Below are 12164 nucleotides of genomic sequence, written 5' to 3'. Positions count from 1 at the left end.
AGTGGGGAAAAGACAGAAACCAAAACAAAATGCACTAGTAGAGGCACCAGGAGCAACGTTATATACATTTACGGCATTTTAGCAGACGCTCTTATCCAGAGCGACTTACAAAGTAATCTGATCACAGAATTACATCAGACTATACCACAGAATATACATCAGACTAGTAGTAGGTCCTGCTGTAGACGCTCAAATACACAGCACTGGAGACAGGTATGGCACAGGAGAAAGTGCAATGAATGCAAGTATCAATAAACTGGTGATTGTGAACAGAGGTGTGGTTGTGAAGTGTTAATGGTGGTTCTTTAGCTAAATGACAACTGAGACATAACAGTAACATCAGAGCCGAAACGCTGCGTATGGCCCCACAAATTAGGGAAGTCCTCCTTTTCTCCCCCTCTTCACCCCCTTGTGGCATAAGATGATGAAGTGAAACTAAAAGCGACGCTTAGCATAATTTTGCAAGTACCCCTGGTGGACACCGTTAAAGAACACCTGGAAAGCAGAAGGTTGCTGTGGCTAGGCCATACAGGAGATCCAAATACAGTCATGGGCAGTCATGGCTTGGTGGTAGGGAACTAGTCTTGTGACCGGAGGGTCGTGGGTTAGATTCCCAGACAGGCCATGACTGAAGTGCCCTTGAGCAAGGCACCTAACCCCAACTGCTCCCCAGGCGCCGGGCTAGGGCTGCCCACCGCTCTGGGCACGTGTGATCCACAGCCCCCTAGTAATCACTAGTGTGTGTGTGTGTGTGTGTGTGTGTGTGTGTGTGTGTGTGTGTTCTAACTGCACAGATGGGTAAAAAGCAGAGGACAAATTTCGATTGTGGTGAAAAATCATAATTGACAAAATATGGCATATTTACATCATTGTCTTCTCTGATCCTCACTAGATTGTAGGTGCTGTGTAGGTCTAACTTTGTGAGCTACTATGCACCTCTAAGCTGTTCTAGCATTGCTAGATCCAAGGCAGGCAATGACTAGAGTTTGAGCATCTGTGGTGTATGCATGGCTTCAACTGGGCATCTTTATTCTTCACAAAAAAACACACTAGATGAGGCAGGTGAGGTGGAGGGGCACGTATACCCTTTGGCCAGAGCCTCCTGGATGTTGTGTTCCTTTACCTGTTCCTCTTGCTGTGAAAGAGGATACCCCTTGCAATGGGGAGGAAATGCATCAGGAACAGGATGACACAATCAGTGCAGTGTCAAGGAAGCTGGGTGGCCTTAACGAAAGAAAGAAAGAAAGAAAGAAAGAAAGAAAGAAAGAAAGATAGATAGATAGATAGATAGATAGATAGATAGATAGATAGATAGATAGATAGATTTAGCAAATATACTAAATAAATCTGCTATGTCATTGTAGAGCTCAGATATGAATGTTGGATTTGCATTGGGGCTTTCAGTGGAGGTGGACCAGAGAGGTAGGGCCACAGGACAGAGAGAATGGGCCAGAGAGAAGGTTCACTGTTTGATGACCCTGGCTCCTAGGTGAGGACGTTAGGGCGATGTGTGCTTGGTGGCTGGAGAGCCATAAATGTATTGGGTTGAACCTATAATGAGGATAGAGTCATGTTCTGTAGGGCAATAGTCTATAGTGGAATAAGGGGTATGTGATGGTGCATTTGCCCACAGGGCCACCATACAGTGTTTGAATAGCCAGTGGATATGGCAACAGTAACATGTCAGTGATGAGCAGTGATGCTAACAGGCAAAAGCAAAAGCCACTCAGAGGCTGCTCATTACATCTTTGCTCGACTCTTTGGCAGTAGTTACGGGAATCTGCAAATATCATCGATGGTGCATTTTAGGACAAAGAAAATCCCCCCCCCCCCTTAGTGCATTCATTTAGTGGCTCAAACTATGATCAAGCGGGACAGAGTACAGATGAGTAGACTTTTCAACAGTAAGATCAGTGAAAAAACGATATAATCAAATGATAAAATAGCAGTCTGGTAAAAAAATAAAAAACATGGTTAACAACGGCAGCTAGCTAATTCAGTTTAGGTGGACGTGTTCGAGAATGAAATGTGCGAGAATGAATGTCATGAAGTAAGATACGCGCTGCCCACATTCAGTATCCATTTCCCCGTCTCTGGTACTCCTCTAAAGTGTAGCATTAGAATAAAAATGAGTTAACAATGTTATATTCTGCTGTGCTGATAAAGACTCGGGTCTGCCATTTCTCTGAGCACTGACTACTACTGAGCACTGACTACTGACTACTACTAGCTTCACGTGCAGGTATTTTTGTATATGTTTTTTAAATTTATTTTTTGGCATTAATAAGACGAACTAAACAAAATCAGCACAGCAGCGAGCTGGCAAAAACGCGAGGCGCGTGTCCTGAGGTGGGCGTACCTGAGGTGGGCGGGTCCGGAGGGCGGAGCGCCTGACGTACCGTGACAATTTGCTGGATTTCTTAAGAACATAGTTTCCGTCAAAACCTTCATGTTTGTTAATCTTCTAGTTTTCATTTTAAACTCAACGTTTAACGTAGCTAAACGTGTCAAGCCTTGCTGAAAGCTGCAGCAATGTAAAATGCGTGTAGTTTATGATCTAGTTAATCAAACGTCTTTAGGGCAAAGAGCAGAGGACTAACGAACCTGCACAGCAAGTTTTAATAGCTGCTAGTTAAAATAACTTCCTAGTGTAGTGAAACTTGTTCGTCTGTCAGTTGCTCGGTGAAACACTGAAACATCGAATCTGATCTGGTGAGTCTTTCTACACACAAGTTAAAAGAACCAGTCGATGTTAGAATGCTATTTTTGATTTATATTGAGGATCATTACAGGAAAGGAAGTTAATCTGTTTAGTCTTAAGCGACGCAGAGGCAGCAGCCCTGCCTATTTCTACAGTTAAACATTGCGATGCAAAAATCGTTTTCGTGCTAAACGAACCGATTAAAATGATACCGTCGATTATTTGTAAGCATCAAAGAACATTTGTAAACTCTAAAACGATGAACTGTGTTTAAGGAAATGTTTTATTGGTATGTCGGAAGCATTTTATCCAAATGTGTGATTGTATTTTTGTTTTATTTAACGTATTTTGTAAGAGAAGCGACTACTGGGGTTGTAAACGTTTTGTTTGAATGTTATTTATAGAATTGAACACTCGCATCTTCACAATCAAAATGAGTTTTGTCCAAAACTTAATTGGAGGGATTCTGAATGTCGTGAGGTTGGTGGCATGCTTGGTGCTAAACTTTCTACCTCTTTACTCACCCGTTTTGTTTTTTCAACCTTTACTGTAACTACCATCAATTCAGTAGTGACAGCAACGTACACTTAAAACATTTTTACTTAATCTTAACGATTGCTACTGTTTCATTCATGACCCCGTACATTTCACAGCAATGTTGATCCTGGGCAGTTTGCTCCTTCCCAGCCTGTAAGTTACCACCACCATGTTCTTTCTTTACCTCTTTGTCATTGTTTACATGGTCATTGTTTACATTAAAGGGATGTGTGCATTGCATGGAAACTGCCAAATTTACTACATTAGGACTTGTTATGTATTTATTTATGATTCTTACAGCATATATTCTGATTTTGCTTCTCAGCCCCCACCCAGAAGACCGCTATTACAATCTCCGCAAAATGAAAGTGACGAGGACAGGCAATTTCGCAAAGTTTTCCAACAGCTCGCTGGAGATGTAAGGTCTAAGTTTCGCCATAATGGACCTTCTCACACTTGTTGCATGCATTTTAAGCATTCGTCTGTGTAGTTTTCATATGTTAATTGGATTTTCATCATTATTTTTGGTGCATGGTTGAGTGCAGTAAGAAACAAGTATGCAGAGTACAGTAGATAACATACAGGAACTAATCCACCCACAAATTTTCATGCATGTAAAGACATGAAAAGGTAGCATCTCTGTTGGATCAAAATGGGAGATTTGCTCAGCTTACACCTACGAAAACCTCTGAATCTATTCTTACTTGGCACTTGATATTACTTATTGTCTAATAGATTATCCATCCATTATCTGTACCGCTCAATCCTGCTAGTCAGGGTCACGGGGGGGCTGGAGCCAATCCCAGCATCATCTGGTGAAGGCACCATGGGCAGGTCACCAGTCCACCACATGGCCAACACACACACACACTCACACCTACGGGCAATTTAGAGTGATTAATAAACCTAACAAACATGTCTTTGGACTGTGGGAGGAAACCGGAGTACCCGGAGAAAACCCACGCAGCACATGGGAGAACACGCAAACTCCACACAGAGCAGTTCTGACCAATAATCGAACCCAGACCGCCTTGCTGTGAGGCGACAGTGCTAACCACCACGCCACCATGCCTCACTAATAGATTATCCTTAATCTTAAATAGATTATCTTTACTATTTTACTTACTATGAGAGAAATGTATATTCTGCAGACAGAACTATGTGTATTCCAGCATGGTGGTTTGATTCCTTTATGGATTTTGACCAGTTGCGCATGTGTTCTCCCATCTGTAGACTCATTACTGAGCTTCACACAGAAACTAGGGGTGTGATTCAGGCATGTAAAGTTTTACTTGGGCATGGTAAAATCCTTCAATTAGGAAACCTGTCTGGTTCCTCCCCTTTGACAGATTCCTGTCATTCCTGAAAAGCATCTAGATGGTTCAGATTTTGAGGTTTTCTTGTGTAAAATGGGTGGTTATAGGTGGTTTGATGTGAGGTGTGACATAGTTATGGAGTACCTGAGGATGTCTTAAATGTAAAGAAAACAACGTATTTTAATTCAGCCAGTCCCTTAATGTTGCATGTGTCCGTCATGGCATTTCTAAAAACTGGTGTAGTCAGTAGATTTGGATGTATGCCAAGCGCAAACAACTGCGCTTTGTGAGTCTTGATAGTTTTTACCTCTTGTGTTTGTTTCTTGTACAGGACATGGAAGTGAGTCCTAATGAGTTGATGACCATTCTCAACAAGATTATTTCCAAACGTGAGCATGCTTACCTTCTGTTTAAGCCTGAAAATCAGCCATCAAGCTATTTTCAGAACTGATATTCCTGCAAAATAGTACACAATCAATCAATCAATCAAATTTTATTTATATAGCGCTTTTTACAACAGTTGTTGTCACAAAGCAGCTTTACAAGTGCCGAGTCCTAGCCCCCAGTGAGCAAGCCAAAGGCGACAGTGGCAAGGAAAAACTCCCTAGTTTTTTTGCATGAGGAAGAAACCTTGAGAGGAACCAAGACTCAGGGGGGGAACCCATCCTCCTCTGGCCGACACCGGTCACCATGACAACAACAATAATATAGACAGAATGTAGACAGAATGTAAAAGATGCAATAATGTCCATTTAGACCGAAAAATATGTAATAATGTCCATCATGGTGTAGGCATCCGGTTAGGCAGGAGGTGGCCGGCCAGGATGGATCGCTTGTCTCTCCTCATCTCATTATTCCTCAAGCAGGCGGGCAGCCATGTGGAGAAATGAAACAGGGAAAATTAGCTCTGTATGAGGACATATACAGGACAGGTAAAATTATAAACATTTCTGGAGTGTGGCAGCAACTCCGGCACTAAGTTAAATTATTACAGCCTAGCTAAAAAAAGGCAGAACCAGAAGGTAACATAGGCTTGGGGGCATTCTGAGACAATGGCATCCGTCCACTGCACTGTCAACAAACTTGAGTGACCACGAGCAGTGACAGGATGACAGCACCAGCACCCCAGTCTACCATAAAACCCTTCGTCTATGAACCCCTGGATCTGTACCTTTATCTAAGGGGGATATTAATTATCAAACGCTAGACTAAATAAGTGGGTTTTCAACCTAGATTTAAAGATTGTGACTGTGTCAGAGTCCCGGACACATTTAGGAAGATTATTCCAAAGCTGGGGGGCCTTATAAGAAAAGGCTCTTCCCCCTGCTGTTACCTTGTTAATTTGTGGAACTAATAACAGACCAGCACCCTGTGATCTTAGTTGACGTGGGGGTTCATAATAGGAAATAAGTTCCTGGAGGTATTCAGGAGCAAGCCCGTGTAGTGCTTTATATGCTAATAATAGAATTTTAAAATCAATACGAAATTTAACTGGGAGCCAATGCAGGGCTGATAGGACTGGTCTAATATGCTGAAATTTTCTAGTTCTGGTCAGAACTCTAGCTGCGGCATTTTGAACTACTTGAAGTTTATTTAGATTCCTATTTGAACATCCTGACAGTAGTGAATTGCAGTAGTCTAGTCTAGAGCTAACAAAGGCGTGCACCAATTTTTCTGCATCATCCTGTGATAATGCATTTCTTAATTTGGCAATGTTGCGGAGATGTAGAAAAGCTATCCTAGTAGTATGATCTATATATTTATCAAATGATAGGTCGGAGTCGAGTATGACGCCTAGGTTTTTGGCTACTGTGCCAGGTGTAATGGGATAGTCTGCAAGATTAAGCATTAAGTTTGGAATTTTCTGTCTTGCGGCCTTAGGGCCCACAAGGAGAACTTCTGTTTTGTCCTCATTTAATTGTAGGAAGTTTAGAGACATCCAGCATTTAATATCTCTTACACAGGCCTCAATTTTTCCTAAACTGAGTTTGTCATCGGGTTTGGCTGATATGTAAAGTTGAGTGTCATCCGCATAGCAGTGAAAATTGACACCATGTTTGTTTATAACTGTGCCCAATGGTAGCATATATAATGTAAATAATAGTGGTCCTAAGATGGAGCCTTGCGGGACCCCATATTTAACCATTGTACGTTTGGATGAAATATTATTGAGCTCTACAAACTGATAGCGATTTGTTAAGTAAGACTGAAACCATGAAAGGGCTGTGCCTGAGACTCCAACCCAGCGTTCTAACCTTTCTAGCAAGATCCTATGATCAATTGTGTCGAAAGCTGCACTAAGATCAAGAAGCACTAACAGTGATACATAGCCTTGATCTGATGCAAGGAGGAGATCATTTGTTACTTTAACTAATGCTGTTTCAGTACTGTGATGGGGCCTAAAACCAGATTGGAACTTTTCAAATGTGTTATTCCTATGCAGATATAGGCATAATTGCTGGGCAACAGCTTTTTCTATGATCTTAGATATAAATGATGTGTTTGAAATGGGTCTATAATTAGATAGCACAGTCGGATCAAGATTTGGTTTCTTGATCAGAGGTTTGATAATTGCTAATTTACATGATTTGGGCATGTGACCTATTGTAATGGATGAGTTAACTATAGTTAGAAGAGGTTCAGTTACAGCTGGTAATACCTCTTTTAATAACTTTGAGGGAACTGAGTCTAATGTGCAGGTAGTACAATTTAAGGAAGAAATTATTTTCTCTAATTCTGATTTTGGGAGTGGATGAAAAGCATCAAGTTTTTCTCCCGGTATGTAATTTAAATCAATATCAACCAAACCAGATGACATACCAGTTGTATTGCTAATAAAGGGTTTTATATTTTGTCTAATATTCTCTATTTTATTATCAAAGAAATCTATAAATACATTACTAGTGAGGTTTATTGGAATCTGAGGTTCTGTGCCTGCTTGATTTTTTGTAAGTTTAGAAATAGTATTAAAAAGAAATCTAGGATTGTTTTTATTTTTCTCTATCAGTGAGGCTAAGTATGCTGAGCGTGTTTTAGTGAGTGCCCGTTTGTAGTCAATAATGCTATCCTTCCAGGCACAGTGGAATACTTCCAATTTAGTAGATCGCCATTTCCGCTCTAATTTACGTGCTATTTGTTTTAAGTTTCTAGTTTGGTCGGTGTACCATGGGGCGAGCTTTTTGGATCTAGCTTTTTTATATTTTAGTGGAGCTACTATATCTAGAGTTGATCTGCAGGTATTCTCTAAGTAGTCGGTTAGACTATCTAACTCTCCTGGATCGGATGGCGAGTGGGCTAAAGCAGTTAAGTCAGGGAGGGTTTCAATAAACCGTGTTGCTGTTGATGAATTTATTGAGCGCTTTATACACTGCCGAGGAGACGGGCGGGTATTTATGTTAAGGTGAAAATCGAATTTTACTAAATAATGATCGGAGATTGCTACGGTTTGCGGGAGTATGTTTATATTATCTACGTCGATACCCAGCGTTAATATTAGATCTAGGGTATGATTTCGATAATGTGTAGGTCCTACTACGTTTTGTTTAATGCCGACAGAGTTCAATATAGAAGTAAAAGCCCTTGTCAGTGGATCCTCCGCATTATCAAAGTGTATGTTAAAGTCTCCTACCATTATTATTTTGTCACTACATACTGCTAAATTTGCTGCAAAATCGGTGAAATCGTTTAAGAAATCTGAGTAAGGCCCTGGTGGTCTGTATACATTAGTTAGGGAGAATGTACTTTTATTTTCAGATGGACTAATAACATTAATAGACTGCATCTCAAATGAGTTTGAGATATCTAAGTATTTCTGATGAATTTCTAAACAATCACGATAGATTATACATATTCCACCTCCTCTGCCTGACAGTCTAGGTCTATGTATATAACTATATCCCACAGGAGTGGCTTCGTTTAGAGTTAAATAATCACCAGATTGAACCCACGTTTCAGTTAGACAAAGAATATCAATTTTCTGGTCTGTTATAAGTTCATTTACAAAAACTGCTTTTGAGTTGAGCGATCGAATATTGATTAATCCAATTTTCAGATCGGTCATATAGGTTGTAATAATTTGATGTGAAGTCTGTATATTAGTTAAAAACTTCGGGCGGACTATTTTCTTATGATTTAGTTTAACCCGGGGCACAGACACAGTCTCAATCCTAAGGGAACTTGGTGACGCCTCTAAGCAGCTCGCAGACAGGTTTAACCCATTAGTCTGCGGCCTGGTCGCGACCCTGGACAGTCAGCAGCTTCTAGTGCTACTCTGCCGACTAGCTAACAGGCTATGGGCTATGCTGCAAGATAACAGGGCAGCGCCATCCCGGGTGGGGTGGACACCGTCCCTGCCTAAAAGACCAGGCTTGCCCTCGAACTCTTCCCAATTATTAATAAAGCCCACTTGATTTTCTGAACACCACTTGGACATCCAGCGGTTTAGCGACGTGAGCCTGCTGTACTGCTCATCACCGCGCCGCATTGGGATGGGGCCAGAGCAGATTACGGCATCGGACATCGTCTGGGCTAATTTAACCACCTCTTTAACATTAGCCTTAGTCACCTCTGACTGCCGCAGACGTATATCGTTGGCCCCTACATGAATCACTATCCTAGAAAACCTCCTATGAGCTAACAGTCTAAGGTTGCCACTAATGTCCGGCGCTCTGGCTCCCGGTAAACAGCTGACTGTAACCGCTGGTGCCCCTACAGCTACAGCTACTTTCACGTGTCGGACTATAGAGTCTCCTATGACCAAAGTCTCCTCAGTGGGTGTAACACTGAGCGGGGCAAACCTGTTGGACACGTGAACCGGGGAGTGGTGCTCTGGTGGGCTAGCGCTGGCGTTAGCGGTAGCTGCAGCCCTCGCTCTCCGACTACGCCGCCGAGACGTCACCCATTCACCCCGCTGTGAGGGCTCTATTGCCGGAGTCGCGGAGGCGCTAGTTCTCCCTGGCGCGTCCACACCTACTACAGACCCTGTCCCTGTCTCTCTATCCCTCAATAATGAGTGGACGCGTCGCTCTAAGCTTTCCACTTTCGCCACGAGAGAATTTACTAGTTTGCACCTCTGACAAATACTATCACTATTACTATCAGTGGCGAAAGGGTCTAGACTAAACATGCCACACTCCGAACACGGGAACAAACCAACACCAGCCATGAATAAATCAAAACACTTACCGTGTCTAGCCGATATATAAACTTACGCTTGCTGATTTGTGAAGGCAGAAAGTTGGTCTTGTACACTTGTGCAAGAGAAGCATTCTCTCATGTAGCAACACAGGGAGTTGGTGCACATGCATCAGCCAACAGGTTCTCGAGGAAACTCGCAAAGACAACCAGGAGAACTATTACACGGGAGTGGTGCTTGAGTAAATGGAGCCTATTCGTTATTTGTATACGAATTCACTGTCAGGCAAGACTTCGACATTGACTTTTGGGTGGGGTATTGCATTAGTCTGTGGTGACTGCATAGTTTAAAACAGGTATGCCCAGAATTTTGAGTCAGTCATCAAAGTCATGCTGAGAGTAAGTTTGAGATACTGTAGTGGGTGTGGTTAGGCAGGACATTGTGAAATTTTCTTTGTTATAGTTAAACCGACTGTAATAATGGTGATTGATAATGTTGGTTGGTAATGCTCATTGACACAAAAGTATCATTATATTGTCTCTCCAAATTTTAGATTCTGATCTAAGGACTAATGGTTTCACGATTGAGAATTGCAAGAGCATGGTGGCAGTGATGGATGTATCCTTTCATAAAAAATATGAATATGGAGAAAATGAACTAATTAATTAATATCTTGGACATTGTTTTCAACCAAGATTGGAGTATTGTCCTTACCTTTTGTTTAACTTAACTCTTCCTCAATCAGAGTGACAGCTCTGGAAGATTAGGCTTTGAGGAGTTCAAACACCTATGGAACAATATTAAGAGATGGCAGGTAAAAAGCTGAGGGAAAGTGTTATTATTATTTATTTATATAACTGGATAAAATAATTTCAGATAATCTGAATTTAGCTGATAGTCTTGACTTGTATAGTTAAAATATTCTCCTTAAATATTTTATATAATGTATAAAATTAACTCTTAATCTTGATGATGATTTTATATAAGAGGCCTTTGTGCAGACTGGTTGTTCATGCTGTATATATTATAGATTTACATTAAAAGAGGTCAGTTTGACTTTGTTTGGTTCAGGTAGTCTATAAACCTCGTACTTCACTGGTTTAAGTCACATATGACATAAATGCACTGAAATTCAAAATTGATCGATTTTATAAAATATATTTTTATAAAATATGTCTCTCCACCCTTCACTGTAGTCCATGTACACTATTCCTTATATATTGTTGCAGATTAATAGAGTTCAGTTTTTCTTTGTTGATTCAGGTTATCTATAAACAGTATGATGCAGACCGCTCTGGGACAATTGGAGCTGATGAACTGCCTGGTGCATTCAGAGCTGCAGGTTAGTGTGGTTAGTCCTGGAGAAGCACTTCTAGGTCTCACACCAGCTATGTCGGCACAAACTGACCACAGTTAAAAGGTCAACACACTGCCAGTGTTGAGAACTCCAGAGTTAATTGGTGTCCCCACCTGGGCACAAGTAAACATCATTCTGTTTGATGTTAGCTATGTTGTCTCACAAGTCCTGTTTGTCTTCCCACTTGGACACCAGGGTTTCCTCTCAATGACCAACTCTTCCAGATGATCACCCGCAGATACAGCGATGAAAGTGGCAACATGAACTTCGACAGCTATATTGGCTGCTTGGTACGGCTGGATGCCATGTGCCGTAAGTTGGCGGGTTTTACGGCATCTTACACTTTAAGATTTTTTTAATTTGGATATTTCCAGACATGGTTTACTAAAAGACATTTGTGTTTATCTTAGTTGCTTTCAAAACTCTGGACAAGGACAAAACCGGTACTGTCAAAGTCAACATTAAGGAGGTATGAGAGCTACATTGAATTGGGCTAACAACATAGACTCTTGTCAACCTAAAGTCATATATTAATGAAACTTAAATTATTTACAAGTGTCTGACTTTTTCCTCATCTGTCCACAGTGGCTGCAGTTGACCATGTACTCCTAAGTCAAGAGGAAATCATCTGTTCTGTGCCATTGTTATTAGCTGGTCTGACCATTATAGTAATTTCCCTATAATTAAATAAGCCTTTTAATTTGGAATTTTTTAATTGGTTTTTAGGTGAGGTGTTACTACTACTTGGTAATAAACGTGGTGTTGCAGCATCTTGTCACTAGGGGGCACCTTTGTGTTTACACAGCGCTTAACTCTTTGCTCTCCGCGTTGCCTATATAGTTGAATTTCACAGTTCACGAGTCGCACAATTTCTGAGTTCAAGTTAATGTGGGTTCAGCACAACTCAGGAGTACAATAAGACGAACTGTCGTTTAGTTTGTTAATGCAGTAAACATGTACATCTATTTGGCTCTATGCCATACATTGCATTGCAGGAGGCTGTCAAGTACTTTATTAAACGCTGTATTTGTTTTGGATTACATAAACATTTGCATTAAACTTTTTTCAATAAATAAAATGTTTCCCCTTTTGAGTCATTTCAAGAAACTAAAGGTAGAT

General features: G+C 41.0%; 1 protein-coding gene across 1 annotated transcript; it reads left to right on the top strand.

The window, feature by feature from the left end:
- Positions 1-2420: 2420 nt before the first annotated feature.
- On the top strand, positions 2421-12117 carry LOC143478226 (calpain small subunit 1-like). Its single transcript, XM_076977193.1, has 11 exons — positions 2421-2712; positions 3106-3181; positions 3355-3391; positions 3564-3656; positions 4886-4943; positions 10242-10306; positions 10434-10502; positions 10952-11030; positions 11241-11357; positions 11456-11514; positions 11631-12117. Exons 2-11 carry the CDS (start codon positions 3135-3137, stop codon positions 11655-11657), a joined length of 651 nt encoding a protein of 216 aa, XP_076833308.1. The 5' UTR covers positions 2421-2712; positions 3106-3134; the 3' UTR covers positions 11658-12117.
- The last annotated feature ends 47 nt before the right edge of the window (positions 12118-12164 follow it).

The sequence above is a fragment of the Brachyhypopomus gauderio genome, chromosome 16, assembly GCF_052324685.1.
Source record: "Brachyhypopomus gauderio isolate BG-103 chromosome 16, BGAUD_0.2, whole genome shotgun sequence".
NCBI classification, from domain to species: Eukaryota; Metazoa; Chordata; class Actinopteri; order Gymnotiformes; family Hypopomidae; genus Brachyhypopomus; species Brachyhypopomus gauderio.
This window is presented reverse-complemented; position numbering and strand designations above follow the sequence as displayed.

What these genes read in the sequence shown, in the direction of transcription:
- LOC143478226 (XM_076977193.1), top strand. Translation starts at nt 3,135, where the DNA reads ATGAGTTTTGTCCAAAACTTAATTGGAGGGATTCTGAATGTCGTGAG. An exon ending in ACAATATTAAGAGATGGCAG is followed by an intron (nt 10,503 to 10,951) that starts GTAAAAAGCTGA and finishes TTGTTGATTCAG; the next exon opens with GTTATCTATAAACAGTATGA. An exon ending in TGGTGCATTCAGAGCTGCAG is followed by an intron (nt 11,031 to 11,240) that starts GTTAGTGTGGTT and finishes CTTGGACACCAG; the next exon opens with GGTTTCCTCTCAATGACCAA.